Here is a 27,282-nt window from a genome sequence, read left to right on the forward strand (position 1 = left end):
TTACCACCACCTGGATTCAATTTTAATTGTAAGCTGCCCAGAGTTGCTTTTTAGAATGCGATGGGTGGCATATAAATGATAGGGGGAAAATAAAAATAAAATATAAATTTTGCCTGATGATCTCCACGGCTTTGAGCCAGTAAATCTTTCCACTCTCCAAGCCCCGTTTCCCGGGATTGGTTTCCACGTAATTCTTCCTGGCTGGGTTTCCTCGTGGTCTCTCATCTAAGGGGGAACCTGCTGTCCAAGCCACGTGTCGGCGCTGCGGTCCGGCCAAGCTATTTCTCGAGGGGGGGGACATCGATCAAGTCTTGCGCCCAAGACAAAGAGCCGAACTGCGACGGGACCGCGTTTCCCCCCCTCCCCCGTCGCGGTCTTGGTTTAGTCCTTTCTCGGATTGGCGGAGGTCTTTGGGGGCTTCACCCAATCGCCGCCCGTCTGGACAGAAGAGGCGGGGCTCGACGCAAGCCAATGGCTCGTCATCGCAAGGCCGCCACGTGGGAAACGCAGCCCCCTTTGAAGACGGCGGGAGGGGGGGCGGCGAGGGCAGAGGATCCGCCAATCAGCACCGGGAAAGAGGGGGCCCTCCGCCTACGTCACACGCGGACCAGGCGCGCGGGGGTGCCCCCCTGGAGCGAGGAAAGGCGTCGGGCGGGCCAATGAGGTGAGGGCGTCCCGACGGCGAGCGGGCGGGGGCGGGGGAAGGGCGGGCCTCCTCGGCGAGCGGCCAATGGCGCGGCGGTACTGTCAGGGGGGCAGCGAGAGGCGAGCCAATCGGCGGGGAGGGGAGGGGCGTGGCCCGGGCTGAAGGAGCGCGAGCGAGCGAGTCGGGCTGAGGCGGCCCAGCGGGTGGGCGGGCGGGCATCGCGCAGCGGCGGAGGCCCCCGCGGGGCCCACGGCAGGTAGGTCGCCACGCGGCCGCGGCGGGAAGCGGGAGGACCGGGAGAGCCCCTTCCCCAGACCGCCAGGCCAGGCCGGGCCCGCTGCCTTTGCCTCAGGCGCTGGGTGTGGGTGGAGGGGCGCCCTTCCCACAATCCCCCGCGCGGCCTGCTTCAAGACTGACTCTCCCCCAGCTAGAGGCTTTTGAGGTGGGGGGGACTCCAACTCCCATAATCCACCACAACCCAGGCGGCTTTAAACCCTAGCAGCCAATTGCTTTTGACATTGGGGGGTGGGGGGGACCCTTAACCCCCATAATCCACTACCCCAGCCAGAGGCTTGTGCGATGAGGGGACTCAAACTCCCATAATCCACAACTGCCCACGCGGTTTTAAGCCCTAGAAACAGCCCCCAGCCAGAGGCTTTGGTATTGGGTGGACTCCAACTCCCATAAGCCACCCACCCAGGCTGTTTTAAACCCTAGTAGCCAATTGCTTTTGACATTGGGGGGGGACCCCCTAACTCCCATAATCCACCACCCCAGGGTTTTTTAAATCCTAGAGTTCGCCCAGTCAGAGGCTTGTGAGATGGGGGGGGGACTCCATAATCCACAACTACCCACGCGGTTGTAAGTCCTACTAGAAACCCCCCAGCCAGAGGCTTTGGGATTGGGGGTGGACTCCAACTCCCATAAGCCACCCACCCAGGCTGTTTTAAACCCCGCCTGATTCAAGATTGGGAGTCTTCCAGCTCTGGAATCCCCCCCAAGCCAGAGGCTTTTAAATCTGGGGGGGACTCCAACTCCCATAATCCACCCACCCAGGCTGCTTTAAACCCTAGAAACCCCCCCCCCCCCAGCCAGTGGCTTTTGAGATGGGGGCACTCCAACTCCCATAGTCCACTTCCCAGGCTGTTTCAAGCCCTAGAATCTCCCTAGCCATGTGCTTTGAGATGAGTGAACTCCAACTCCCATAATGCACCCACCCAGGCTGCTTTAAACCCTAGAATTCCCCCAGGCAGAGACTTTGAGATGGGTGGACATCCAATTCCCATAATCCACTACGACCCAGGCTGTTTTAAGCCCTAGAATCTCCCCAGCTAGATGCTTTTGAGATTGGTGGACAACTCCCATTATCCACCACCCAGGCTGTTTGAAGAGGGCTCCCAACTCCCAGAAACATCCCCCCCCACACACACCGCCTGCCTGCTTGAAAGCGGGCGGCCTTCCACTCCCAGAATCCCCTTTTATGGTGGGTGGGTGCACTCCATCTCCCAGAATCCCCCACTGGCTGTAAGAAGGAGGGGCCAGGAGTCCCAGAATCCCCCAGCCAACAAATACCTTGTAGTGGAGGGGGATTCCAACACCCCCAGAATTCCCTAGCCAGCTTGGGTGTGGGTTTCTGGGAATTGGAATTCTAGCCATCTTTAAACCATGCTGGCTGGGGAATTCTGGGAAGCCGGCTCATGGAAAAGACCCCGAGATTGAGAAATCACAGTTTATTTAATTGTTTAATTACTTAATTAGAAGGACTCAGAGCAGCTTTCAACAATAAAACCATAAAACAGCCTAAATAATATAAACCCCTTATATTTCATCCATATAATCATACCATACCATACCATACTTATTTATTTATTAGATTTGTATGCCGCCCCTCTCTGTAGACTCGGGACGGCTCACAACAATAACAAGAACAATGTAAAAACAAATATAATAATTAAAAAAACACTAAAAACCCCATTATTAAAAGCAAACACACACTCAAACATTCCATGTATAAACTGTATAGGCCCGGGGGAGATGTGTCAGTTCCCCCATCCCAATCTAAACTTATTTAGGCCGGAGTTAAAAGATGTAAGTTCTCACAGGCCCCCAATTTTGGGATATTTTTCAAACCTTCCTTTCTTCCTTGCAAAGCTGGAAAACTTGGAATATTCTTCCTTTGGAATAGTGGTAGAGTTACCTTTCAATTTAAACTCTAAATTAACTCTGTTTATTTATTGAATTTGTCTCTTCTTGTGTGAAGGCTGTTGGGGGAAAGGTGAGATCTGTTGAGCCAAACCCATTCTGCAACCTTTGCCTGTTGTACTTTTTGGTTGGAGTTGTTGGGGAGAAGAAAAAAAATGGATATAGCCAGCAAACACGTATATTCTGGTTTTGGGTAACCTTAGTTAATGGACAACGGACTTGTATTTATTTTTATTTTTTTGCACTGAATGTTGTGTCGTAGTAGGTGGGTTGACTTTGACCTCTGTTGGTTTCTGCTTGGGGGAAAACACGGGCTGGCTGGGCTGTTTTGCAGCATTTTGAGGCCATGGCGAAATTGCCTGCCGCTCCTACAGGGTAGCTGGTACCTGAAGCAAAGTGGTTGGGCCGCTCTCCACAAAGACTGGTTCTACAAGCCGGTTGCTTTGGTGTCTTCAGAAAGTCAATTATGTAGGTTGGAAATGGCAAGAGGTTGAGTCTCTGTAGTCTTCCTGGGCTGGTGGGAGTTGCTCTTCATTGAGGGGAGAATGCCCTGTAACGAGAGCACATCTACATACAGATCTAATAAATAATAATAATAATTATTATTATTATTATTATTATTATTATTATTATTATTATTATTATTATTATTATCCCACTCCCTTCTAGCACTGGTGATGTTACCTAGTTGGATAATATAAGTATTTCACTCTTGGGTTTAAATGATTTATACAAGAAATACCCCCAACTGGTGGTGGGGTATGATCAGTTGTCTGGTGGTGGGATCACTGAGCACATGCAATATGTTGTGTGTATGTTTTATATTATAAAAATCAATAAAAATATTAATTAAAAAAAACTAGTCTTCAAGAAAACCCCCAAGTACTCCTCCTCCTCCTCCTCCTCCTGCTCCTTTCCACAGGCCCTACTCCCTCCTATCACACTGATAATGTTGTCCAGTTGGGTCATGAAACGTCTCAAGAAAGCCCCCAAGCTCAAGAGACCCTCAAGGGACCCAACCATATTTATTTATTTTATTTATTCGAATTTTTATGCCGCCCTTTTCTCCTTAGACTCAGGGCGGCTTACAACATGTTAGCAACAGCACTTTTGAACAGAGCCAGCCTATTGCCCCCACAATCCGGGTCCTCATTTGACCCGCCTAGGAAGGATGGAAGGCTGAGTCAACCTGGAGCCTCTGATGGGATTTGAACCGTTGACCTGCAGATCTACAGTCAGCTTCAGTGGCCTGCAGTACAGCACTCTACCTGCTGCGCCACCCTGGCTCTGTTATTATTAGGTCCCACAGAGTTGGCCTTCTCCGGGTCCCGTCGACTAAACAATGTCATCTGGCAGAGCCTTCTCTGTGGCGGCCCCAACTCTCTGGAACCAGCTCCCCCCCCCTCGGAGATTAGAACTGCCCCCACCCTCCTTGCCTTTCGTAAACTCCTTAAAACCCACCTTTGTCGCCAGGCATGGGGGAATTGAGATATCTCCCCCGGGCCCATATAATTTATGTATGGTATGTTTGTAGGTATGTCTGCTTTAATAATGGGGGTTTTAAAATGTTTTTTTTAATTATTAGATTTGTTATAAACTCTTTTATTGTGTTGTGAGCCGCCCCGAGTCTACGGAGAGGGGCGGCATACAAATCAAATCAAATAACTAACAAACTAATTAACTAACTAAATAAATAATAATAATAATAATAATAATAATAATAATAATAATATGGTTGGGTCCCTTGACTCTCTTGAGCTTGGGGGCTTTCTTGAGAAGTTTCATGTCATCATCATCATATTATTATTAATAATAATAATAATATATTAGATTTGTATGCCACCCCTCTCCGAGGACTCGATTCGCTTGTGTGTCCCACAGGAAACGGTGGGAACCCCAGTGGGGGCTTGGGGGGGTCCCACCAGGGAGCCCCAACCCAGAGAAAGAACCGAGGTGGAGTGGCTGGTGCTGATTTTGGTGCCTCTTTGGGAGGGGGGCCCTGGAGTCCCACGAAGGGAGGGGAGCTGGCAGCCCTGCCGAACCAGAAAAACTTGTCTTTTCCGGAGCCTGCACAGCAGAGGCCCCTGAGGAAAAAGCAAGGGCCTGGGGCAGGTTTGCAAATCGGAGCAGCCTGGGAGTGGCCGCCCTTCCCGGCCTTATCCAGGGGAAGGCGGGGAAAGAAAATAGTGACTCCTGGATTTTGAAGGGCGGAGGAAAACATTGCATGGAGTTTTTAAAAATTGCACCACGGTGCACAATCTGGCTATTGTTTCCCCAGTCTGTTTTTGAAAGCCCCTCACTCCTCTCCCCGTAACAGAACCCCCTACGAAACTAGACGGACAATCCTGGGCCTAGAAAGCTTAGAACTAAGACGCCTTAAACAGGATCTAAATATTGCCCACAAGATCATAGGCTGCAACGTCCTGCCTGTCGGTGGCTACTTCAGCTTCAACCACAACAACACAAGAGCACACAACAGATTCAAGCTTAATATTAACCGCTCCAAACTTGACTGTAAAAAATACGACTTTAGTCATCGAGTGGTCGAAGCGTGGAATTCCCTACCGGACTCTGTAGTATCATCCCCTAACCCCCAACACTTTACCCTTAGACTAGAAACATAGAAACATAGAAGTCTGACGGCAGAAAAAGACCTCATGGTCCATCTAGTCTGCCCTTATACTATTTTCTGTATTTTATCTTAGGATGGATATATGTTTATCCCAGGCATGTTTAAATTCAGTTACTGTGGATTTATCTACCACATCTGCTGGAAGTTTGTTCCAAGGATCTACTACTCTTTCAGTAAAATAATATTTTCTCATGTTGCTTTTGATCTTTCCCCCAACTAACTTCAGATTGTGTCCCCTTGTTCTTGTGTTCACTTTCCTATTAAAAACACTTCCCTCCTGGACCTTATTTAACCCTTTAATATATTTAAATGTTTCGATCATGTCCCCCCTTTTCCTTCTGTCCTCCAGACTATACAGATTGAATTCATTCAGTCTTTCCTGATACGTTTTATGCTTAAGACCTTCCACCATTCTTGTAGCCAGTCTTTGGACCCGTTCAATTTTGTCAATATCTTTTTGTAGGTGAGGTCTCCAGAACTGAACACAGTATTCCAAATGTGGTCTCACCAGCATTCTATATAGTGGGATCATAATCTCCCTCTTCCTGCTTGTTATACCTCTAGCTATGCAGCCAAGCATCCTACTTGCTTTCCCTACCGCCTGACTGCACTGTTCACCCATTTTGAGACTGTCAGAAATCACTACCCCTAAATCCTTTTCTTTTGAAGTATTTGCCAACACTGAACTGCCAATACAATACTCAGATTGAGGATTCCTTTTCCCCAAGTGCATTATTTTACATTTGGAAACATTAAACTGCAGTTTCCATTGCTTAGACCATTTATCTAGTAAAGCTAAATCATTTACCATATTACAGACGCCTCCAGGAATATCAACCCTATTGCACACTTTAGAGTCATCGGCAAATAGGCAAACCTTCCCTACCAAACCTTCCCCTATGTCACTCACAAATATATTAAAAAGAATAGGACCCAGAACAGATCCTTGTGGCACACCGCTTGTAACCTGACTCTGCTCAGAATACTCGCCATTAACAATAACTCTCTGATGTCTATGCTTCAGCCAGCTGCAAATCCATTGAACTATCCAGGGATTAAGTCCAATCTTCACTAATTTATCTATCAGCTCTTTATGTGGAACCGTATCAAAGGCTTTGCTGAAGTCCAGGTAGGCAATATCCACGGCACCACCTTCATCCAACACCTTTGTGACATAGTCAAAGAAATCAATGAGATTAGTCTGACATGATTTGCCTTCAGTAAAGCCATGCTGATTTGGGTCTAATAAGTTATTGTTTTTTAGGTTCTGATTTATCCTCTTTTTGAGTAGAGTCTCCATCATTTTAACTACAACTGATGTCAAGCTAACTGGCCTGTAGTTACCAGCTTCTTCTCTACTGCCCTTCTTGTGGATAGGCACAACACTGGCCATTCTCCAATCCTCAGGAACTTCTCCTGTTAACAAGGATTGGTTAAACAAATCAGTCAAGAGGTCAGTAAGGGGCGTCCATAAGCGCACCGGTGTGCCTACCATCCCCTGTCCTATTGTCTCTCCTATATCTTCTCTTCTATACCTATATCTTTTTCTGCTATTCTCTCATAGTTATATTTCACTCCTTTATTTTCTCCTCTATTCCGCTAAGAGTAGTAGATCCTTGGAACAAACTTCCAGCAGACGTGGTTGGTAAATCCACAGTCACTGAATTGAAACATGCCTGGGATAAACATATATCCATTGTAAGATAAAATACAGGAAATAGTATAAGGGCAGACTAGGTGGACCATGAGGTCTTTTTCTGCCGTCAGTCTTCTATGTTTCTATGTTTCTATCCCCCTTTAATACATTCTAACTGATTATATCCTCTATAACCTTCATTGTGTAGCATTATTATTATTATTATTATTATTATTATTATTATTATTTATTAGACTTGTATGCCGCCCCTCTCCGGAGAAACATTATTGTGTATTGGACAAAACAAACAAACAAACAAACGATTGGGTTTGATCCCAGATTCTTTTCCATCCACTTAATCCCTGCTCCTATCCTGGGCTCTACGAAAAACGCTCGCCCCACATTTCCCAAGGTTTTTATACTTAGGGGAAGCCACCAAGACAGCCGCTCGCTCCCCTTTGTTCTTTTCTTTCTGTCCATTCAGCAAAAGCCGCTCTCCGTCTCCTGGGGATAAGGAATGCCGTGCCAATAATAAAAGTATATCCTCAGCTTTTTAAAGAAATAAATGAATTGTATAGATAGTCTTACACCAGTGCTTCCCAACCTTGGCCACTTGAAGACATCTGGACTTCAACTCCCAGAATTCCCCAGCCAGCAAATGTCACTGAAGCCGCTAAGACACGCGGTAGCTTTCTATGTGCCTTGGGCCTCCCTGTCTCCCCTTGTCTGCCCAACTCGGCAGGGAATGTGGGATTTACCATAATCAGGGCTATTTTTACAAGCAACCCTTCAGCGTGGCTACGTCTCTTGCCTGAAACAAGGCAGACTGGCTTGAGGATGATTTATTTATTTATTTTTATTTATTTATTTATTTATTTACTTAGTTAGTTAGTTACTTAGTTAGTTAGTTAGTCCAATGTACAATAATACGCAATGAATGTTAATGGAGGTTATACTGGAGTCAAATATATTAGAGAAAGAATAGAAGTGAAAATTTAGGAATAGAATATATCAATTAGAGCAGTGCTTCCCAATCTTGGCAACTTTTGAAGAATTCTGGGAGTTGAAGTCCAAATATCTTCGAGTTGCCAAGGTTGGGAAACACTGAATTAGAGAATAGAAGGATATTATGAGAGGAGTATAAGAAGAACGTAATAGAAGAATAGTAGATATAGATATAGGAGAGACAATAGGACGGGACGGGAGGCACGCTAGTGCACTTATGCATGCCCCTTACTGACCTAAGGAACCTGGAGAGGTCAACCGTGGATAGCCTAAGGGTAAAATGTTGTGGTTTAGGGGATGATACTACAGAGTCCGGTAATGAGTTCCATGCTTCAGCAACTCAATTACTAAAGTCGTATTTTTTACAGTCCAATTTGGAGCGGTTAATATTAAGCTTGTATCTGTTGTGTGCTCTTGTGTTGTTGTGGTTGAAGCTGAAGTAGTCGTTGACAGGCAGGACATTGCAGCAGATGATCTTATGGGCAATAGTTAGATCATATTTAAGGCGTCGTATCTCCGGAGAGGGGCGGCATACAAATGTAAATAATAATAATAATAATAATAACAATAACAACAATAATAATAATAATTTCTAAGCTTTCAAGACCTAGGATTGTAAGTCTACTTTCGTAGGGGATTCTGTTTTAAGTGGAGGGGTGAAGGGCTCTTCTGGTGAAGTATCTTTGGACATTTTCGAGGGTTTTAATGTCCGAGATGCGGTGTGGGTTCCAGACAGATGAGCTGTATTCAAGGATGGGTCCTATATTCTAGGATGGATTAGCTTCTCCCCGACTAACACAGTTAAAACAAAATGGGTTTACCGGGAAACAAGCTGGGATTATTATTATTATTATTATTATTATTATTATTATTATTTCAAGTGGATGTTTCCAGGCAGTGAAGGGGTCACTCTAGAAAGAAGAGAGGGTGGGTAGAACCACTCAGCCAGGGTTTAAACTAGCCAGCAACCTTTAAAAAGAAATACTCGCATAGATAGACGTGAAGGTTGAAGAGGGAGGCGCGTGGAGGAAACGCTTCTGAGATGGGGGATGAAATGGAGGGAATTAAAAGTGCAGAAAAGCATCCGGGGAGCTTAACTCTCGGGCCCAACTTGGAAGAAGAGGACGTGTGTGTGTGTGTGTGTGTGTGTGTGTGTGTGTGTGTGTGTAAAAGGCCTAACTGTTCCTGGCAGGCTCCCCTGCTGGAGAGGAAGCCTTTTGGGAAAGTGAGTGGCCGGCCTGGAGCCCTTCCAGGGCCTGGGAATCTCTTCCCCGGAGACTTTGGGGGGTCCGACTTGAGCTCCGGCAGCCTTTGATGGCGCAAGAAGTGACAGCGGTGGAGTTTTGAAAGGATGATGTGAGTTGTGTGTGTGAGAGAGAGAGGGCACCAGCCATCTGCCTTCCTTCTTCTTCTTCGTCGCAACCTTTTCCCCTTCCAGTGTTTTGGCCCCGGGTAGAAGGAGATGAATCACTTTGGCCGGTTTCGGGAAGACTTGCGGGGTGGGGAAATTTGGCTCGCGTAGTAGCTTTGGGTAAGCGTCACTCACCCTTTTTAAAAGATGTCTCTCTCCAAGCCAGAATATCTCCGGGACCGCCTTCTGCCGCACGAATCCCAGCGGCCGATTAGGTCCCACAGAGTTGGCCTTCTCCGGGTCCCATCGACTAAACAATGTCGGCTGGTGGGACCCAGGTGAAGAGCCTTCTCTGTGGCGGCCCCGGCCCTCTGGAATCAACTCCCTCCAGAGATTCGAACAGCCCCCACCCTCCTCGCCTTCCGTAAAATTATTATTATTATTAGTAGTAGTAGTAGTAGTATTATTAATTAGATTTGTATGCCGGTGGTGGTGGTGTATGATTGATTGTCTGGTGAGCACATGCTATATGTAATATGTTGTGTGTGTGTTTTATATTATAAGAATCAATAAAAATATTAATAATAATAACAAAAGAACAGCCCCCACTCTCCTCACCTTATGTAAAATTATTATTATTATTATTATTATTATTATTATTATTATTATTATTACTACTACTACTACTACTACTACTACTACTACTATTTATTAGATTTGTATGCCGCCCCTCTCCAAAGACTCGGAGCGGCTCACAACAGCAATACAAAATCCAAATCCAATGATTAAAAAGCAAAAACAGTTAAAAACTTGATTTAAAAACACTCATACAACCCAAACAAACCATAGATAAAACGGAGCAGCCGAGGGGAATCAATTTTCCCATGCCTGGCGACAAACGTGGGTTTTTAGGAGTTTGCGAAAGGCAAGGAGGGTGGGGGCAGTCCTGATCTCCGGGGGGGGGGGAGTTGATTCCAGAGGGCCGGGGCTGCCACAGAGAAGGCTCTTCGCCTGGGTCCTGCCAGACGGCATTGTTTAGTCGACGGGACCCGGAGAAGGTCCACTCTGTGGGACCTAACTGGCTGCTGGGATTCGTGCGGCAGAAGGCGGTCCCGGAGATATTCTGGTCCGATGCCATGAAGGGCTTTATAGGTCATAACCAACACTTTGAATTGTGACCAGAAACTGATCGGCAACTAAATGACTATCTCGATCTCGGTCCTGAATCATCTGCGGAGGGCAGCCTGTAGGCCCCTCCGGAGTCGCCTTGCGGAAGAGATGGAGAGCATAAATATGTAATAAATAAAATTAAATAGTCCCGAGGATCGGCTGGAACTGGCCCGACTTCTGAGGAGGAGCCTAGAGGGGCTGCCCACTCCTACCTAGATTCCCAAATCGGGGAGTGAGTAAGTCCCTGGCAGAATACGTTCTCCCCTCCCACTCTCTGGAGAATGCAGAGTTTCCTGAAGTTGGCTTCCAGTTGTTGCTCTTTTGAACAAAGCGCTGCCGTTCCAGCTGTTTCCGCCCTTCTCGGCCACGCGGCTGAATCCAACACGGCTCAAGCGCTCAGCCGCGCAGCTTGGAGGGGGAGCAGGGATCCATTGAACTCCACCTCCTCCTACCTGGGCTCCCCTTAGGGCAGAGGGGTCTCCAGCCCCGGCCACTTCAACCCTGGCGGACTTTCAACTCCCAGAATTCCCCAGCCAGCAAAGCTTGACCAAAGGCCCTGGCAGCTTCTGTTCACGCACGTCGTTTCTACGAAAGGGGCTTTTTTTTTTTAGTCTGGCAGCTATAAAACGACATACAGTGTTACCTTGTCTTACGAACCCCTCGTCATACAAACTTTTCGAGATACAGACCCGGGGTTGAAGATTTTTTTGCCTTTTCTTCCAAACTATTTTCACCTTACAAACCCACTGCCGCCGCCAATGGGATGCTCCACCTCTGGACTTCCGTTGCCAGCGAAGCGCCTGTTTTTCCGCTGCTGGGATTCCCCTGAGGCTCCTCTCCATGGGAAACCCCACCTCTGGACTTCCGTGTTTTTGTGATGCTGCAGGGGAATCCCAGCAGTGCAAAAACGGGCGCTTTGCTGGCAACGGAAGTCCGGAGGTGGGGTTTCCCAGCGAGGGGAGCCTCAGCGAAATCCCAGCATCGCAAAAACACGGAAGTCCGGAGGTGGGGTTTCGAGGGCTTCCGTGTTTTTGTGATGCTGCAATTTCGCTAAGGCTCCCCTTGCTGGGGAAACCCCACCTCCGGACTTCCGTTGCCAGCAAAGCACTCGTTTTTGCGCTGCTGGGATTCCCCTGCAGCATCCCAAAAACACGGACGTCCGGAGGTGAGGTTTCCCATGGAGGGGAGCCTCAGGGGAATCCCAGCAGTGCAAAAACGGGCGCTTCGTCTGGCAAAAGGGGTGAGTTTTGGGCTTGCACTCATTAATCGCTTTTCCATTGATTCCTATGGGAAACATCATTTCGTCTTACAAACGTTTCACCTTACGAACCTCGTCCCGGAACCAACTGAGTTCGTAAGACGAGGTATCGCTGTCTTCCCAAACAGGGAATTCTGGTGGCATCACATAGAAAGCAGGTGTTTATGGCCGTGGGAAGTGTTTGAAGGATACTGAGGGTGCTGGGAGTGACAGTCTGACCGGCTAATGATATTAAGCGGGTCAGGGTTGGAGTTGAGAACTGCATGAGGAGGAAACGTCCAAAGTCGATGCAGCCAAACCACCGGAAGCCCGTTTTCTGCTCTCTTCTGCTTAAGAGGGTGCAGAGTGACCCCTGAGTGGACAGAGATACACGCGTACACAGAGGAAACGTAGAAATGTAGGAGATGTCCAGTTGACAGTCCAGAGATACGAGTAATGGTTCAGTAATACAATCCAGATACATTAAGTGTATAAAATTATTATTATTATTATTATTATTATTATTATTATTATTATTATTTATTAGATTTGTATGCCACCCCTCTCCAAAGACTCGGGGCGGCTCACAACAATAAAAACAGTATTATAGCAAAACAAATCTTCTTCTTCCTCCTCCTCCTTCCTCTTTCTCTTCCTCTTCTTTTTCTTCTTCTTTTCTTCTTCTTCTACTTCTTATTCTTCCACCTTCTTCTTCTTCTTCCACATGATGATGATGATGATGATGATGATGGCATTTCTGAGGAACAGACCAGAAGGCCTCCAAAGTCACTTCCAGTTCTATTGATGGGTGGAGGTGTCCCATCTGCACGAGGGATGTGTTGGGAAAGGGGATGATGGGGAAAGAGGTCGGGGGGGGGGGAGCTGCTCTACCTGTCAGTTGACGGTAGACTCCCTCCCACGGCTGGCAAGTCCAGGCCAGCCTGCCCCAAACGGGGCCACGGCCCTGCGGAGCTTGTTCCGTGGCTTGGCATGTCCGCCGGGCACTCTCCCCCACCTACGGAGCCAGGCGCCGGGCTTTGGTTACCGCCGACAGCTGCTGCTCCCCTTGCCTGAACCCAGGGACTTCGGTCTCCAAGCGCTGAGGAAGGTGAGAGAGGCGGCAGCTGGCTCTCTTCACTCCCGGCGTGGCCTCACCATTGGCCCATGACAGGCATGCCTTCCGTGGTGGCCCTTTGAATTCCCTCTCATGGAAACACAGAAGGTGGACGGCAGGAAAAGACCCCCTGGTCCATCTAGTCTGCCCTTGTACTGTTTCCTGTATTTTATGTTAGGGTGGATCTATGTTTATCCCAGGCATATTTACATTCAGTGACTGTGGATTCTTCCTTCCTTCCTTCCTTCCTTCCTTCCTTCCTTCCTTCCTTCCTTCCTTCCTTCCTTCCTTCCTCTCCCTTCCTTCCTTCCTTCTTTCTCTTCCTTCCTTCCTTCTCTTTCTTTCCTTCCTTCCTTCTTTCTCTTCCTTCCTTCCTTCTCTTTCTTTCCTTCCTTTATTCCTTCTTTCATTCCTTCCTCATTCATAGAAACATACAAACAAAAGATTGACAGCAGAAAAAGACCTCCTGGTCCATCTAGTCTGCCCTTATACTATTTCCTGTATTTTATGTTAGGATGGATCTGTTTATCCTAGGCATATTTACATTACGTTCCTTCTTTTTCTTCCTTCCTTCCTTCCTTCTTTCCTTCCCTCCCTCCTTCCTTCTTTCCTTCCTTCCTTCCCTCCTTCTTTCCCTCCCTCCCTCCTTCCTTCCTTCCTTCCTGTTGACTCATCCTTCCTTCCTTCCCAGGTGGGTCAAATGAGGACCCAGTTTTTTGGGGGAAAGAGGCTGATTCTGTCAACTGCTGTCCAAGCACTTTGAAGGGGTAGATGAGTTAAATGCTTCTGCTGCTATTTACCCCCTCTCAGTCTCTACCCTGGTGCCTTGGCCAATGGACGGGACGGGCTCTTCTTACCAAGCCGCCCCAAATTTAGGACTCGGCTCGGACGTAGGCCAGCCAGGTGTACTATTTCAGCCCAGCTTTCAAGGTTCATCTGTACTTCGGAGTTTGCCCATCCTTTCTCCCCTCTGTCTCTGATCGTGAACCAAGCCACCTTCCCTCTTGCCCGAGAAGCGATGCGCCCCTCTCTTCCTGCCCCCCTGCAAATCTCCCACGCTCCCCGTCCAGGTTGCGGAAGGCCACAGACGCCCTCTTGGGAAGAGGCAACCTGAGGTCCCTTCTGCAAGGGGCCAGCCAAGCTATTTATAAGTGCAGGAGCTGCAACCCAATCTCAGGTGCCTCCCTCCCTTCCCCACCCTCCATTTGAAGAGCAGGGCAGGGGGGAGGGGGGGGAGTTTGGAAACAACCTGTTAAGAAATGTGCAGAGCGCTGGTGAGACCCCCATTGAGAATAATCCTGGGTCCAGTTCTGGAGACCTCACCTACAAAGAGAGATGGATCAAATGGAACGGGTCCAAAGACGGGCTACAAGAATGGTGGAAGGTCTCAAGCATAAAACCTATCAGGAAAGACTCCATGGACTCCATCTGTATAGTCAGGAGGACAGAAGGAAAAGGGGGGACAGGATCGAAACATTTAAATATATTAAAGGGTTAAATAAGATTCAGGAGGGAAGTGTTTTTAATAGGAAAGTGAACACAAGAACAAGGGGACACAATCTGAGGTTAGTTGGGGGAAAGATCAGAAACCACGTGAGAAAATATTATTTGCCTGAAAGGGTAGTAGAAGCTTGGAACAAACTCCCAGCAGATGTGGTTGGTCAATCCACAGTAACTGAACTTAAACCTGCCTGGGATAAACATAGATCCATCCTAAGATAAAATACAGGACAGACTAGATGGACCATGAGGCCTTTTTCTGCCGTCAATCTTCTAGGTTTCTATCGCTGATTCCAGATGTTCGAACACAGCTGCCACCGTCCTCTGCACATCTTTTGCAAGCTTTCAAGGGAAGGCCACTCACTTCCTTCCAGTTTCGTAACATTTGGCCTGCTGGAAACAGGTGTCTGAAACTCCCCCAACGGTCAAAACCGTCCCAGGTGGGACGAGTCCATTGCCCAAGGGCCACGACATCAAATCCTCTTTTTGTAATGAGTCAAAAATCACAGGTCGCCGTATAAAACCCAAATTAATTTCTGAACTGCTGGAGGGGGGGTCATAAGTGTTTCAATTTGTTCCTGGCTGGCAGCATTTTTCATAACCAGAGGAAGATTATTTGCTTGCATTTGTGGGGCTGATCGTTTTCCAGGTCATAGCTAGGAAATTTTAGGTTACCAACCCCAGGGGGAAAAGCCTTTTTAAATGTTGTATTGTGACAACAAAAACAACAGTGTTCGAGGGGACCTTGGAGGTCTTCTATTCCACCCTCCTGCTTAGGCAGCAAACCCTACACTGGACTAGAAGACCTCCAAGGTCCCTTCCAACTCGTTGTTGTTGTTATTGAGTTGCAACAACTCTGTCATAAGCCCGTGAAAGTGGTCCCAGTGATGCTTGGCATGCTGGGTGCAGGGCCAAAGGATCTCAGCGGACATTTGAAAACCATCAGAATTGACAAAATCTCCACCTGTCAATTGCAAAAAGCCGCTTTACTGGGATCGGCAAACATAATTCGCCACTACATCACGTAGTCCTAGGTGCTTGGGAAGTGCCCGACTGGTGATGATACTAGACTATCAATCCTAGGTCTAGAAAGCTTAGAACTAAGTCACCTAAAACACAATCTAAGTATTGCCCACAAGATCATATGCTGAAACGTTCTACCTGTCAATGACTATTTCAGCTTCAATCGCAACAATACAAGAGCACACAACAGATTCAAACTTAATATTAACCGTTCCAAACTTGACTGTAAAAAATATGACTTCAGAAACCGAGTGGTCAAAGCGTGGAACTCATTACCTGACTCAGTGTTGTCATCCCCTAACCCCAAACATTTTTCCCTTAGACTCTCCACGATTGACCTCTCCCGGTTCCTTAGAGGTCAGTAAGGGGCGTGCATAAGTGCACCAGTGTGCCTTCCGTCCCCTGTCCAGTTGTCTCTTCTTATCTCATTTATCTTTTCTTCCTTTCAAATATGTTCACCTATACTTTTATATCTTTTCTTCTATTTGGTTCTTTAGTTATATTACTACATATCTATTCTCTTCCATGTGTATTATGTATTGGGCTAAATAAATAAAATAAATAAATAAATAAATAGATGAAATACGAAATCCAGCATAGTGATCTCATTTGCTGTGTTGTAATGTTGAAAAAAAAACTAATAATAATAATAATAATAGTAATAATAATAGTAGTAGTAGAATAATGATAATAATAGTAGTTGTGTTGTTGTTGTGTTGTTGTTGTTATTATTATTATTATTATTATTATTATTATTATTATTATTATTATTATTATTATTGTAAGCCTCCCTTAGTCCCATGGGATTGGGCAACAGAGAAGTCAAATGAATTAAATTTAAATTGTCTGGTCTGGAGCCCAAGGCATTTTTGGAGGGCCAGGTTTCAACGCTTGTCCACTTCTGGTCAAGTTCTTTGTCCCTCCAAAGAGGAAGCTCTCTCTGCGCCAGGAAGCCAGGCCGGCTTTTTCTCTGGCTTCTTTGCTACCCGCCATCCCGGAAAGGCCTCTTGCCCATGGAGGGTCTGCTGCCTGGAAACATCCCCCCCCCCAACACCCCCACACAAACCGTTGATCCTTGCCAGCTGGTCTCACCAGATGTCCATTGGACGGGAGAGCAGAGCTGGCCACGCTTGCCCTCCTCCAAGAGGGGTGGTCTTCAAGCCACCCGGGTCTTGGCCGCCTTTCGCTTTTGGGGACCTCTGATAACAGCCTTCCAATATTTGAGGGGCTGGGGGGGGTCAAGCTATTCCCCAAAGCCTCCGAAGGCAGGGCAGGAAGCAAAGCTGGAGCTAAGCAGGATTTTCCTGATTGTGAGAATCAGTGGAACAGCCTGCCACCAGAAGTTGTGGGTGCTCCATCACTGGAAGCTTTTAAGGAAAAGATTGGATGGTCTTTTGTCTAGAATGGTAGAAGGTCTCCTGCTTGAGCATGGGGGGGTGAACTAGAAGACCCCCAAGGTCCCTTCGGACTCTCTCTGTTCTCTCGTTCTGCTGGTTTTAAATTGTTTTTATTTGTTGTACGCTGCCCCAAGTCCAGAAGGAGCTCTCCTTCCTCCTCTTCTTCCTCCTCCTCCGCCACCTCTCCTTCTCCTCCTCTTCTTCCTCTCTCCTCCTCCTCTTCCTCCTTCCTCCTCCTCTTCTTCCTCCTCCTCCTCCTCCACCACCTCTCCTTCTCCTCCTCTTCTTCCTCCTCCTCTTCTTCCTCCTCCTCCTCCAACTCTCCTCCTCCTCTTCTTCCTCCTCTTCTTCTTCCTCCTCCGCCAGCTCTCCTCCTCTTCCTCCTTCCTCTTCCTCCTTCACCAGCTCTCCTTCTCCTCTTCTTCCTCCCTCCTCCTCCATCAGCCCTCCTCTTCCTCCTTCCTCCTCCACCACCTCTCTTTCTCCTCCTCTTCTGCTCTTCTTCCTCCTCCTCCGCCAGCTCTCTTTCTCCTCCTCTTCCTCCTCTCTCCTCCTCCTCTTCCTCCTTCCTCCTCCTTCCTCCTCCTCCCCCCCAGCCCAGCCTTCAGCCCAGCCCCCTCCCTCGAGGACTTTCCCTCGCGCTCCCTCCCAACCCAGAGGCAGCCCACGAGGTTTCCGCGCTCTCTCCAGCTGACGTGGTTCCCTCCCTCCTGCCAACTCCCGGCTGCTCTGCAGGGCCCCCTCCCCTCTCCCGGACGGGGCCTGATTTATGGGCCATATGGCGGGAGAGCTCCCAGCTTTGGCGGCTCTGCCCTTCCTGGCCCAAAAGCCTGGGAAAGCCGTCGTCGGTCCCGGCAGGATCCCACCCTGGGTGGAGCCCCACGGAGGAAGAGGCATGGGGGCAGCTCTCTCTTTAGGTCTTCTGGGTCAGAGGCCTTCGGACGTGGCAGCTTTAAGACTCCTGGACTTCAACCCCCAGAATTCTCCAGCCAGCTGTGCTTGAAGTCCACAGGTCTTAAAGCTGCCCAGTTGGAAGACCTCTACTCCAGGCCTTTGTCTGTCTCTCTGTCTCTCTGTCTGCGGTATTTATTTTATTTATTTGTTTTTTTCCTCCAATACACAATAATACACAATGAGGGTTATAGAGGATATAATCAGGTAGAACGGAGTCTACGGAGAGGGGCGGCATACAAATATAATAAATAATAATAATAATAACAACAACAACAATAATAATAATAATAATAATAATAATAATGTATTATAGGGGGAATAGAGGAGAAAATAAAGGAGGGTTTCGTAAAATTGAATGCAACTCGCTTAACAACCATCTTGCTTAGCAACGGAAATTCTGATCTTGGTTCTTTTTAAAAGAAAAAAAATCTTTATTAAGCATATACCTTAAAAAGACAAAACAAAAAAAGAGAAAAAGAAAAGAGAGAAAAAAACATACATATAAACATATCACACAGGAATAAAATTTATTCTTTGTAAACAGTATATTTGGTGAGTTTTTCCTTTTCTTTATATGCACAATTTGTAGGACTTTTGAGGGTCTCCTGTAGTTTAAAAAGTTGACGTGTTAAACAAAAACTGTGGTTATTTTTGGATCCAGAGGCCAAAAGCTACTTGAAAACAAGCCACAGATTTAAGACAACAAAATTGCTGTTCCCCAGTGTAATGGATATATTCCGCCCCTATTCAACAATTCAAAGTGTTTGTAATGACCTATAAAGCCCTTCATGGCATCGGACCAGAATATCTCCGGGACCACCTTCTGCCACCCGAATCCCAGCAACTGATAAGGTCCCACAGAGTCGGCCTTCTCCAGGTCCCGTCAACAAAACAATTTCGTCTGGCGGGACCCAGGGGAAGAGCCTTCTCTGTGGTGTCCCCAGCCCTCTGGAATCAACTCCCCCTGGAGATTAGGACTGGCCCCACCTTCCTTGCCTTTCGCAAACTTCTGAAAACCCACCTATGTTGCCAGGCTTGGGGAAATTGACCTACCCCAGCTGTCCCATTTCATGTATGGTTTGTTTGGATTGTATGTTTTATAGTGGGGTTTTTTAATAATTGTTTTTAATATTAGATTTGTATTCCTGTATTATTTGTGGTGAGCCGCTCCGAGTCTTTGGAGAGGGGCGGCATACAAGTCTAACAAATAAATATATTCTACCCCACTTTGTTGTTGTTGTAGTTGTAGTTGTTATTGTTGTTATTATGTCAGTACAACACAGCAAACGAGATCACTATTCTGGATTTGGTATTTCAGCCCCAGTCGGGCGCTTCCCAAACACCTAGGACTGCGTGATGTAGCGGCGAATTATGTTTGCCCATCCCAGTAAAGTGGCCTTTTGCAATTGACAGGTGGAGATTGTGTCAATTCCGATGGTTTTCAAATGTCCGCTGAGATGATGATGATGATTGTTGTTGTTGTTATTATTGTTATTATTATTATTCTGATCTTGATTCTGGTCATAAGACAAGGACGATGGGCATAAGATGAGGACTGTTAACCTATAGGCCATTGATGGCGAACCTATGACACAGGTGCCACGGGTGGCATGCAGAGCCATATCTTCTAGCACATGAGCTGTTGCCCTAGCTGAGCTCCAGGGTGCATGTGTGTGCCAGCCAGCTGATTTTTGGCTCACACAGAGGCTCTGGGAGGGCGGTTTGGGTCTCAGAGAGCCTCCAGGGGGCTGGGGGAGGGCGTTTTTACCCTCCCCTGGCTCCAGGGAAGCCTTTGGAGCCTGGGGAGGGCCAAACATGAGCCTACTGGGCCCACCAGAAGTTGGAAAACAGACCATTTCTGGTCTCCAGGGGGCAGGGAGAGCTGTTCTCGCCCTCCCCAGGCATTGACTTATGGGTGTGGGCACCTGAGGGAAAATAGGTCCGCTATCCCTGCCATAGGTCATGTTTGGAAAGCTTTTTCAGCCCCGTCGCCAGCAGACCCTCTTAACCTCTCTTTCCCCCCTTGTCTCGCCCCCAGACTCTCTAAGGATGAATGGTTCCAATGTGGCCAACACCACCCCCCCGGCAGCCCCCCCGGCGAAATCCAAGGAGGACCAAGTGGTGAACGGCCACGATGAGAAGGAGAGCAACCCCTTCGCGGAGTACATGTGGATGGAGAACGAGGAGGACTTCAACCGGCAGGTGAGAGAGACATGGGAGATTGAGGGCAGGAAAAGACCTCATGGTCCATCTAGTCTGCCCTTCTACTATCTCCTGTATTTTATCTTAGGGTGGATCTTTGTTTATCCCAGGCAGGTTTGAGTTCAGTTCCTGTGGATTCTTCCTTCCTTCCTTCCTTCCTTCCTTCCTTCCTTCCTTCCTTCCTTCCTTCCTTCCTTCTCTTTCCTTTGTTCCTTCTTTCCTTCCTCCCTTCCTTCCTCATTCATAGAAACATAGAAACCTAGAAGATTGATGGCAGAAAAAGACCTCCTGGTCCATCTAGTCTGCCCTTATACTATTTCCTGTATTTTATCTTAGGGTGGGTCTATGTTTATCCCAGGCAGGTTTGAGTTCAGTTCCTGTGGATTGACCAACCACGTCTGCTGGAAGTTTGTTCCAAGGATCTACTACTCTTTCAGTGAAATAATATTTTCTCATGTTGCTTTTGATCTTTCCCCCAACTCACCTCAGATTGTGTCCCCTTGTTCTTGTGTTCACTTTCCTATTAAAAACACTTCCCTCCTGGACCTTATTTAACCCTTTAACATATTTAAATGTTTCGATCGTGTCCCCCTTTTCCTTCTGTCCTCCAGACTCTACAGATGGAGTCCATGAAGTCTTTCCTGGTCAGTTTGATGCTTAAGACCTTCCACTATTCTTGTAGCCCGTCTTTGGACCTGTTCAATTTTATCCATCTAATTATTATTATTATTATTATTATTATTATTATTATTATTATTATCATCATCATTATTATTATTATTAATTAGATTTGTATGCCGCCCCTCTCCACAGACTCGGGGCGGCTCACAACAGTGGTAAAACAATATACAGTAACAAATCTAATATTAAAAGTCTAAAATAACAAATTAGCATTAAAACTCTAAAAGCCCCATTATTTAAAAATCATACACACAAACATACCATACATAAAATTACATAGGCAAGGGGGATGTCTCAGTTCCCCCATACCTGACGGCAGAGGTGGGTTTTACGGAGTTTACAAAAGGCAAGGAGGGTGGGGGCAGTCCTAATCTCTGGGGGGAGCTGGTTCCAGAGGGTCGGGGCCGCCACAGAGAAGGCTCTTCCCCTGGGTCCTGCCAGCCGACATTGTTTAGTCGACAGGACCCGGAGGAGACCAACTCTGTGGGACCTATCCGGCCGCTTTGTAGGTGAGGTCTCCAGAACCGGACACAGTATTATTCCAAATGGGGTCTCACCAGGGGATCCCAATCTCCCTGCTTGATGCCACCAAGGCCCCCCCTCCCCAGACTCCTAAGCCCCTCTCTCGCTTCCAAAAAGAAGCCTCCGCGCACTGCCATTTGCAACAGAAGCAGCCGTTCCGGGTCATCAGCCGCAGGGTAAACGGAGTCTTGTTCCGTGACGTGGTTTATGGCCTGGTCTGCTGCCTCTCCTCCCCGTGGGGCAGAGCTGGTGGTCAGGGAGAAGGGAGGGGCCCTTCTCTGGGTGGCCTGGCACGAGCCTTGCAAAACACATTCCAGCTGGGAGCCTGAGACTGGGCATCTGATCTTGGCTGGAGACTTTCTGGGACAGGGTTTCTTCTCCCTCCCTCCCTCCCTCCCTCGGCCGATGTGTGATTTCCTTATGGGGCTGGTTGGAGGCAGAGTAACAAGAGGTGGGAGGGGCCTCGGAGTCTGCTAGTCCAAGCAGGAGATTTGATTGATTGATTAGATTTATAACCAATAGGGCAGCTTACAACAGACTCGGCATTACAATCTTCCACGTCCCTGAGTCTGGGCAGCCCCACCCTGGCCTCCTGGTCCCCAGTGCCCACCTCAACAAAGTGGTCGAGGGCCTCCTGCCTGAGCAGGAGGGGTGGACTAGAAGACCCCCAAGGTTCCTTCGGACTCTCTCTGTTCTCTCGTTCTGCTGGTTTTAAATTGTTTTTATTTGTTGTACGCTGCCCCTGAGTCTGGAAGGCGTTGGGCGGCTTATAATAAATGTTATAAATTAAATTAAATTGTTCAGCTCTGCTGTGAGGCTTCCAAGGGGGTTGGTCTCCCCCTACTCACTGGAGCCCTTTCCTCCTCCTCCTCTTCTTCCTCTTTCTCCTCTTCCTTCTCCTCCACCAGCTCTCCTTCTCCCTCCTTCCTCACTCCACCTCCTCCTCGGTGTCTGCTAGTCCAAGCAGGAGACTTGATTGATTGATTGATTGATTGATTGATTGGATTTATATGCCACCCCTCTCTGAGGACTCAGGTGACTTACAACTGATTTATTTTATTTATTTATTTATTGGATTTGTATGCCGCCCCTCTCCGTAGACTCGGGGCGGCTAACAACAATGATAAAAACAGCATGTAAGAATCCGATACTAAAACAACTAAAAACCCTTATTATAAAACCAGACATACACACAGACATACCATGCATAACTTGTAATGGCCTAGGGGGAAGGAATATCTCAACTCCCCCATGCCTGGCGGTATAAATGAGTCTTGAGTAGTTTACGAAAGACAGGGAGGGTGGGGGCCGTTCTGATCTCCGGGGGGAGTTGGTTCCAGAGGGCCGGGGCCGCCACAGAGAAGGCTCTTCCCCTGGGGCCTGCCAAACGACATTGTTTAGTCGACGGGACCTGGAGAAGGCCAACTCTGTGGGACCTTATCGGTCGCTGGGATTCGTGCGGTAATCTGGTCCAATGCCATGTAGGGCTTTAAAGGTCATGACCAACACTTTGAATTGTGACCGGAAACTGATCGGCAGCCAATGCAGGCCACGGAGTGTTGGCCCGTCGCGACCTCCTTTCCCGCCTCTGCTTCCCCCGCCAGGTGGAGGAGGAGCTTCAGGAGCAGGAGTTCTTGGACCGCTGCTTCCAGGAGATGCTTGACGAAGAAGACCAGGACTGGTTCATTCCATCCCGCGACCTGCCTCAAGGCATCGGGCAGCTCCAGCAGCAGCTGAACGGACTCTCGGTCAGCGACAACAGCCACATCGCAGAGGACATTTTGGTAAGGGGCGGGCCCAGAGGCGGCACTTCTCTGTTGGGGAAAAAAACCTCCTCTATTATTTTTATTGCATTTATTACTTGCTGAAGTGGTGCAGTGACCTAGAGGTGAAGACGCTCACTTCCCACTTGGGTGGCTGTGCGTTCAATCCCGGGCGCTGGCTGACCGTTTCTCTTATCAGAGCACAAAGAGGAAATATCTGCTGTGAACTCAGGATAGGTGTCGGGAAGGGAATCTGGCTGGCAAACTCCCAGCTCCATTCACCCAGATAAAAAAGGAATATACGGTCGTAACAAGAAAAAATATTTTTTATTTTATTTATTTTATTTTATTTTATTATTTATTTTATTTTATTATATTTTATTATTTATTTATTGGATTTGTATGCCGCCCCTCTCCGTAGACTCAGGGCGGCTAACAACAGTAACACAAAAACAGCATGTAACAATCCAATACTAAAACAACTAAAAAACCCTTATTGTAAAACCAAACATCCATCCATACAAACATACCATACATGAATTGTAAAGGCCTAGGGGGAAAGGATATCTCAGTTCCCCCATGCCTGATGGCAGAGGTGGGTTTTGAGGAGCTTACGAAAGGCGAGGAGGGTGGGGGCATTTCTGATCTCCGGGGGGAGTTGGTTCCAGAGGGCCGGGGCTGCCACAGAGAAGGCTTTTCCCCTGGGCCCCGCCAAACGACATTGTTTTGTCAACGGGACCCGGAGAGGGCCAACTCTGTGGGACCTAACCGGTCGCTGGGATTCGTGGGGCAGAAGGCGGTCCCTGAGATAATCTGGTCCGATGCCATGAAAGGCTTTATAGGTCATAACCAACACTTTGAATTGTGACCGGAAACTGATCGGCAACCAATGCAGACTGCGGAGTGTTGGTGTGACATGGGCATATTTAGAGAAGCCCATGATTGCTCTCGCAGCTGCATTCTGCACGATCTGAAGTTTCCGAACACTCTTCAAAGGTAGCCCCATGTATAGAGCGTTACAGTAGTCGAGCCTCGAGGTGATGAGGGCATGAGTGACTGTGAGCAGTGACTCCCGGTCCAGGTAGGGTCGCAACTGGTTATTCAATTTATATGAGGAGGGGCCCTTGCTGACTGTTTATAATCCAACCAAATAACATCAGTGCCACAGCTACTACTACTACTGCTACTACTACTACTACTAACCATTCCCAACCTCTCCAATGTCCTCCTCTCTTCCCGATCCCCAGAACAAGGATGTTGTTTCAATCTGCCGAATCAAAGAGGAAGGTCTTTAACTAAAGCCTTGCAAAAGCGGAGAAAATTCTCCCCAGATGATTGACAAAGCCTCTTATAAGTGAGGGCACTGATCATGTTACCTAGTTTGGGTCATGAAACGTCTGCAAGAAAGCCACCCAGGCTCTGTGGGCACCAAAGACCCCTCAGCAGCATAAAAGTTAGAAACCTAGAAGACTGACGGCAGAAAAAGACCTCCTGGTCCATCTCGTCTGCCCTTATACTATTCCCTGTATTTTATCTTAGGATGGATCTATGTTTATCCCAGGCATGTTTAAATTCAGTTCCTGTGGATTGACCAACCACGTCTGCTGGAAGTTTGTTCCAAGCATCTACTACTCTTCTAGTATAAAATAATATTTTCTCACATTGCTTCTGACCTTTCCCCCAACTGACCTCAGATTGTGTCCCCTTGTTCTTGGGTTCACTTTCCTATGAAAACCACTTCCCTCCTGGACCTTATTGAACCCTTTCATATATTTCAATGTTTCGATCATGTCCCCCCTTTTCCTTCCGTCCTCCTTACTATACAGATGGAGCCCATGGAATCTTTCCTGATCAGTTCCCTAAATTCCATAGTAATCAGAATCTTGTTTGTCGCTAAGTTTCAATGTCAATCTGTCCATCTCTAAACAGTCCATAATTTTCCGTAACGGATGTCTCTTCCCTCACCCCCCTCCCTCTCTTTCTGCCCTCCCCTCCCTCTGCAGAGCAAAAGCACCTTGAACCCGGATGCCAAGGAGTTTGTTCCGGGAGTGAAGTACTGAGTCCTCCGGCCCCCTCTCCCTCAAAGACTTTTTTTTTCTGCCCTGGGTGGGTGTGGGAATAATGGGGTGGGGGGAACGGGGCCCACCGGCGCAGGTGGGAAAGAGACTCTTTGCCGGACAACCGGAGGCCCCCTAAGCTACGTTTCATCCCTCTTGTCGGTATTGCTGCCTTCGGGACATTTGGGCAACCAAGCGGAGGAGAGAGAGAGAGAGAAGCCGCCACGCACGCACCGTGGGACAGCGCCAAAGGGGACCTCCGGATGGGGGTCATCCCCAGGCACCCCTTGCTTCCTGTAAAAAACAGTCTCCAGCCAAGCCTGACCACCAGCAGCGTTTTCCGCCCGTCGCCCTGTCCCCCCCTTCCCCTCGGTTTTAGCAGGTGGGAGTTGGGACCCCGGTCGCGGGGGATGGGCGGAAGGTTCCCTCCTCAGGTGGACGTTTTGCAAAGCACAGCGGGCACGCGGGCTTCGACCGCCGGGCGTTTTCGGCTTCTTTAGAGGCAGCCCCTTCCTCTGTTTTGCTTTTTCCCAGGGTGGGTGGAGGGCTTTCATGGGAACGGGGGTGTTTTGGGGGCGCCTCTGGGCTCTCAGATGGATACTCCCCTCTCTCCGTTGTACGACCACTGGGGGGGAAGACGGGGGTCCTGGGTGATGGGAGAACATATTGGGCGTAGCCCCCCACTTCCGCTGCCATGTTCTATCCTTAACGTCTCTCCTAAAATCCCCTCTTGCGATCAGAGCAGGTCCAACCTGGGCAATTTTAAGACCTGTGGACTTCCGACTCCCAGAATTCTCCACCCAGCAAAAAGCTGGCTGGGGAATTCTGGGAATCGAAGTCCATAAGTCTCCAAAGCTGCTTAAGCTGGACGGCTGGGAACTCCCAATGGTTCCTCCACCAGAGATGGTCCTCCTCCTCCTCCTTTCCACCCTGGCTCTCTTGATCCCCCGTCCTTTGCAGCCTTCCTCGATGGAGCCCACCACCCATGCCCACTCCCACTTTCCCCCGTGGAAAAGCTGAGACCCCCAGACCTTTGATACTCCCACCCCAAAGGTCCCTGTCTCTGGAAATCTCTCTCGCTGGGAATGAAGTATCATAGGTTTGTCCTCCTTGGGGTTGCTTTGGCCGAAGGAAGCATCCACCCCAGGCCAGGAAGGTCCTTCATGGGACCCCTTGGAGTCCCTCCATCCACAGCTCTTGGAGGCCTTCAACCCCTAAATCCCACCCAGGAGTTTTCCCTTCTCCTTGTTGACGGAAAAAAAATCCCACCTTGTCTTTGGGATCATCCAAGAGCTCTCCAAATATGGCCGTCACTTGAAGGCTTGTGGACTTCGACTCCCAGAATTCCCCAGCCTGCAGGCTGAGGAATTCTGGGAGTCAAAGTCCACAAGCCTTCAAGGTCACCCTTGATCATCTCCACAACCCTCCAGGAGGACCTCTTGGTAGGAGATAAAAGCTGCTTATCCATTTCTTTTTTGGCTCCATACCTTGGCTGTTCCTCCCCTCTCCCACCCACCCCCCAAAAAATCAGGACCCTTTAAAAACCTCTGGACTTCAACTCCCAGAATCCCTGAGCCTCGGGAATTCTGGGAGTAGACGGCCACAAGTCTTTAGAAGGGCCGTAGCGCCCATCCCCGCCCCAATTCTTTGCTAAAGCCAGCCTTCCTCCACCCAGCTCCCTTCTTCCCGACAACCCGTCCTTCCCTACCCCTGGCGTGATGGGACTTGTAGTCCTGCAGAAAATCCTGGCAGGCGAAAACTGGGGGGAACTCCTTTCCTGCAAAGTTTAGCTTGGTGCTGCTCCGAAATAGACCCCGCCTGGCCCTCCCTCCTGTCTCCTCCCTTGCTTGTAAGTATCTCCTTCCCCAAGCCTTTCCGGGCAAAGTGGACATAGGAAGCCCAGGGGGTGCAAAAAAGAAAAAAGAAAAGGCCATTTTGTATAAGGCCTGGGGGTTGGTTTTTTTGTGGGGAGGGGATGGAAAAAGAATAGGAATGGCTCAGATTCTGGCTTTTTAAAGCTTTGCTTGGGGGGCACTGGGGGGGAGCTGACGCGAGGGGCAGAATGGTGCAAGCGCCCCCCTTTTTTTTCTTCCCTCCCCCCCCTTCCCTCCCCAATTTCCTCCCTTGTGCAAGGATGCGCTGCCCGTTTTTACAAGAATGCATTCTTCAATAAACGGATTTTGAGCTGGG

At 48.3% G+C, this 27,282-nt stretch overlaps 1 protein-coding gene across 1 annotated transcript; it reads left to right on the forward strand.

Annotated features, from left to right (window-relative positions):
* Positions 1-796: 796 nt before the first annotated feature.
* On the forward strand, positions 797-27,282 carry PAIP2B (poly(A) binding protein interacting protein 2B). Its single transcript, XM_070756812.1, has 4 exons — positions 797-902; positions 19,906-20,069; positions 22,877-23,056; positions 25,039-27,282. The coding sequence occupies exons 2-4, from the start codon at positions 19,917-19,919 to the stop codon at positions 25,093-25,095; spliced, it is 390 nt and encodes a 129-aa protein (XP_070612913.1). The 5' UTR covers positions 797-902; positions 19,906-19,916; the 3' UTR covers positions 25,096-27,282.

Source organism: Erythrolamprus reginae, chromosome 7 (genome assembly GCF_031021105.1).
Source record: "Erythrolamprus reginae isolate rEryReg1 chromosome 7, rEryReg1.hap1, whole genome shotgun sequence".
In the NCBI taxonomy this organism is placed as follows: domain Eukaryota; kingdom Metazoa; phylum Chordata; class Lepidosauria; order Squamata; family Dipsadidae; genus Erythrolamprus; species Erythrolamprus reginae.

Bases quoted from the DNA above. Each gene is read 5' to 3' on its own strand.
- PAIP2B (XM_070756812.1), top strand. From the start codon at position 19,917: ATGAATGGTTCCAATGTGGCCAACACCACCCCCCCGGCAGCCCCCCCG. The intron at 20,070-22,876 runs GTGAGAGAGACA...TTCCCCCGCCAG, and splicing joins AGGAGGACTTCAACCGGCAG to GTGGAGGAGGAGCTTCAGGA. The intron at 23,057-25,038 runs GTAAGGGGCGGG...CTCCCTCTGCAG, and splicing joins ACATCGCAGAGGACATTTTG to AGCAAAAGCACCTTGAACCC.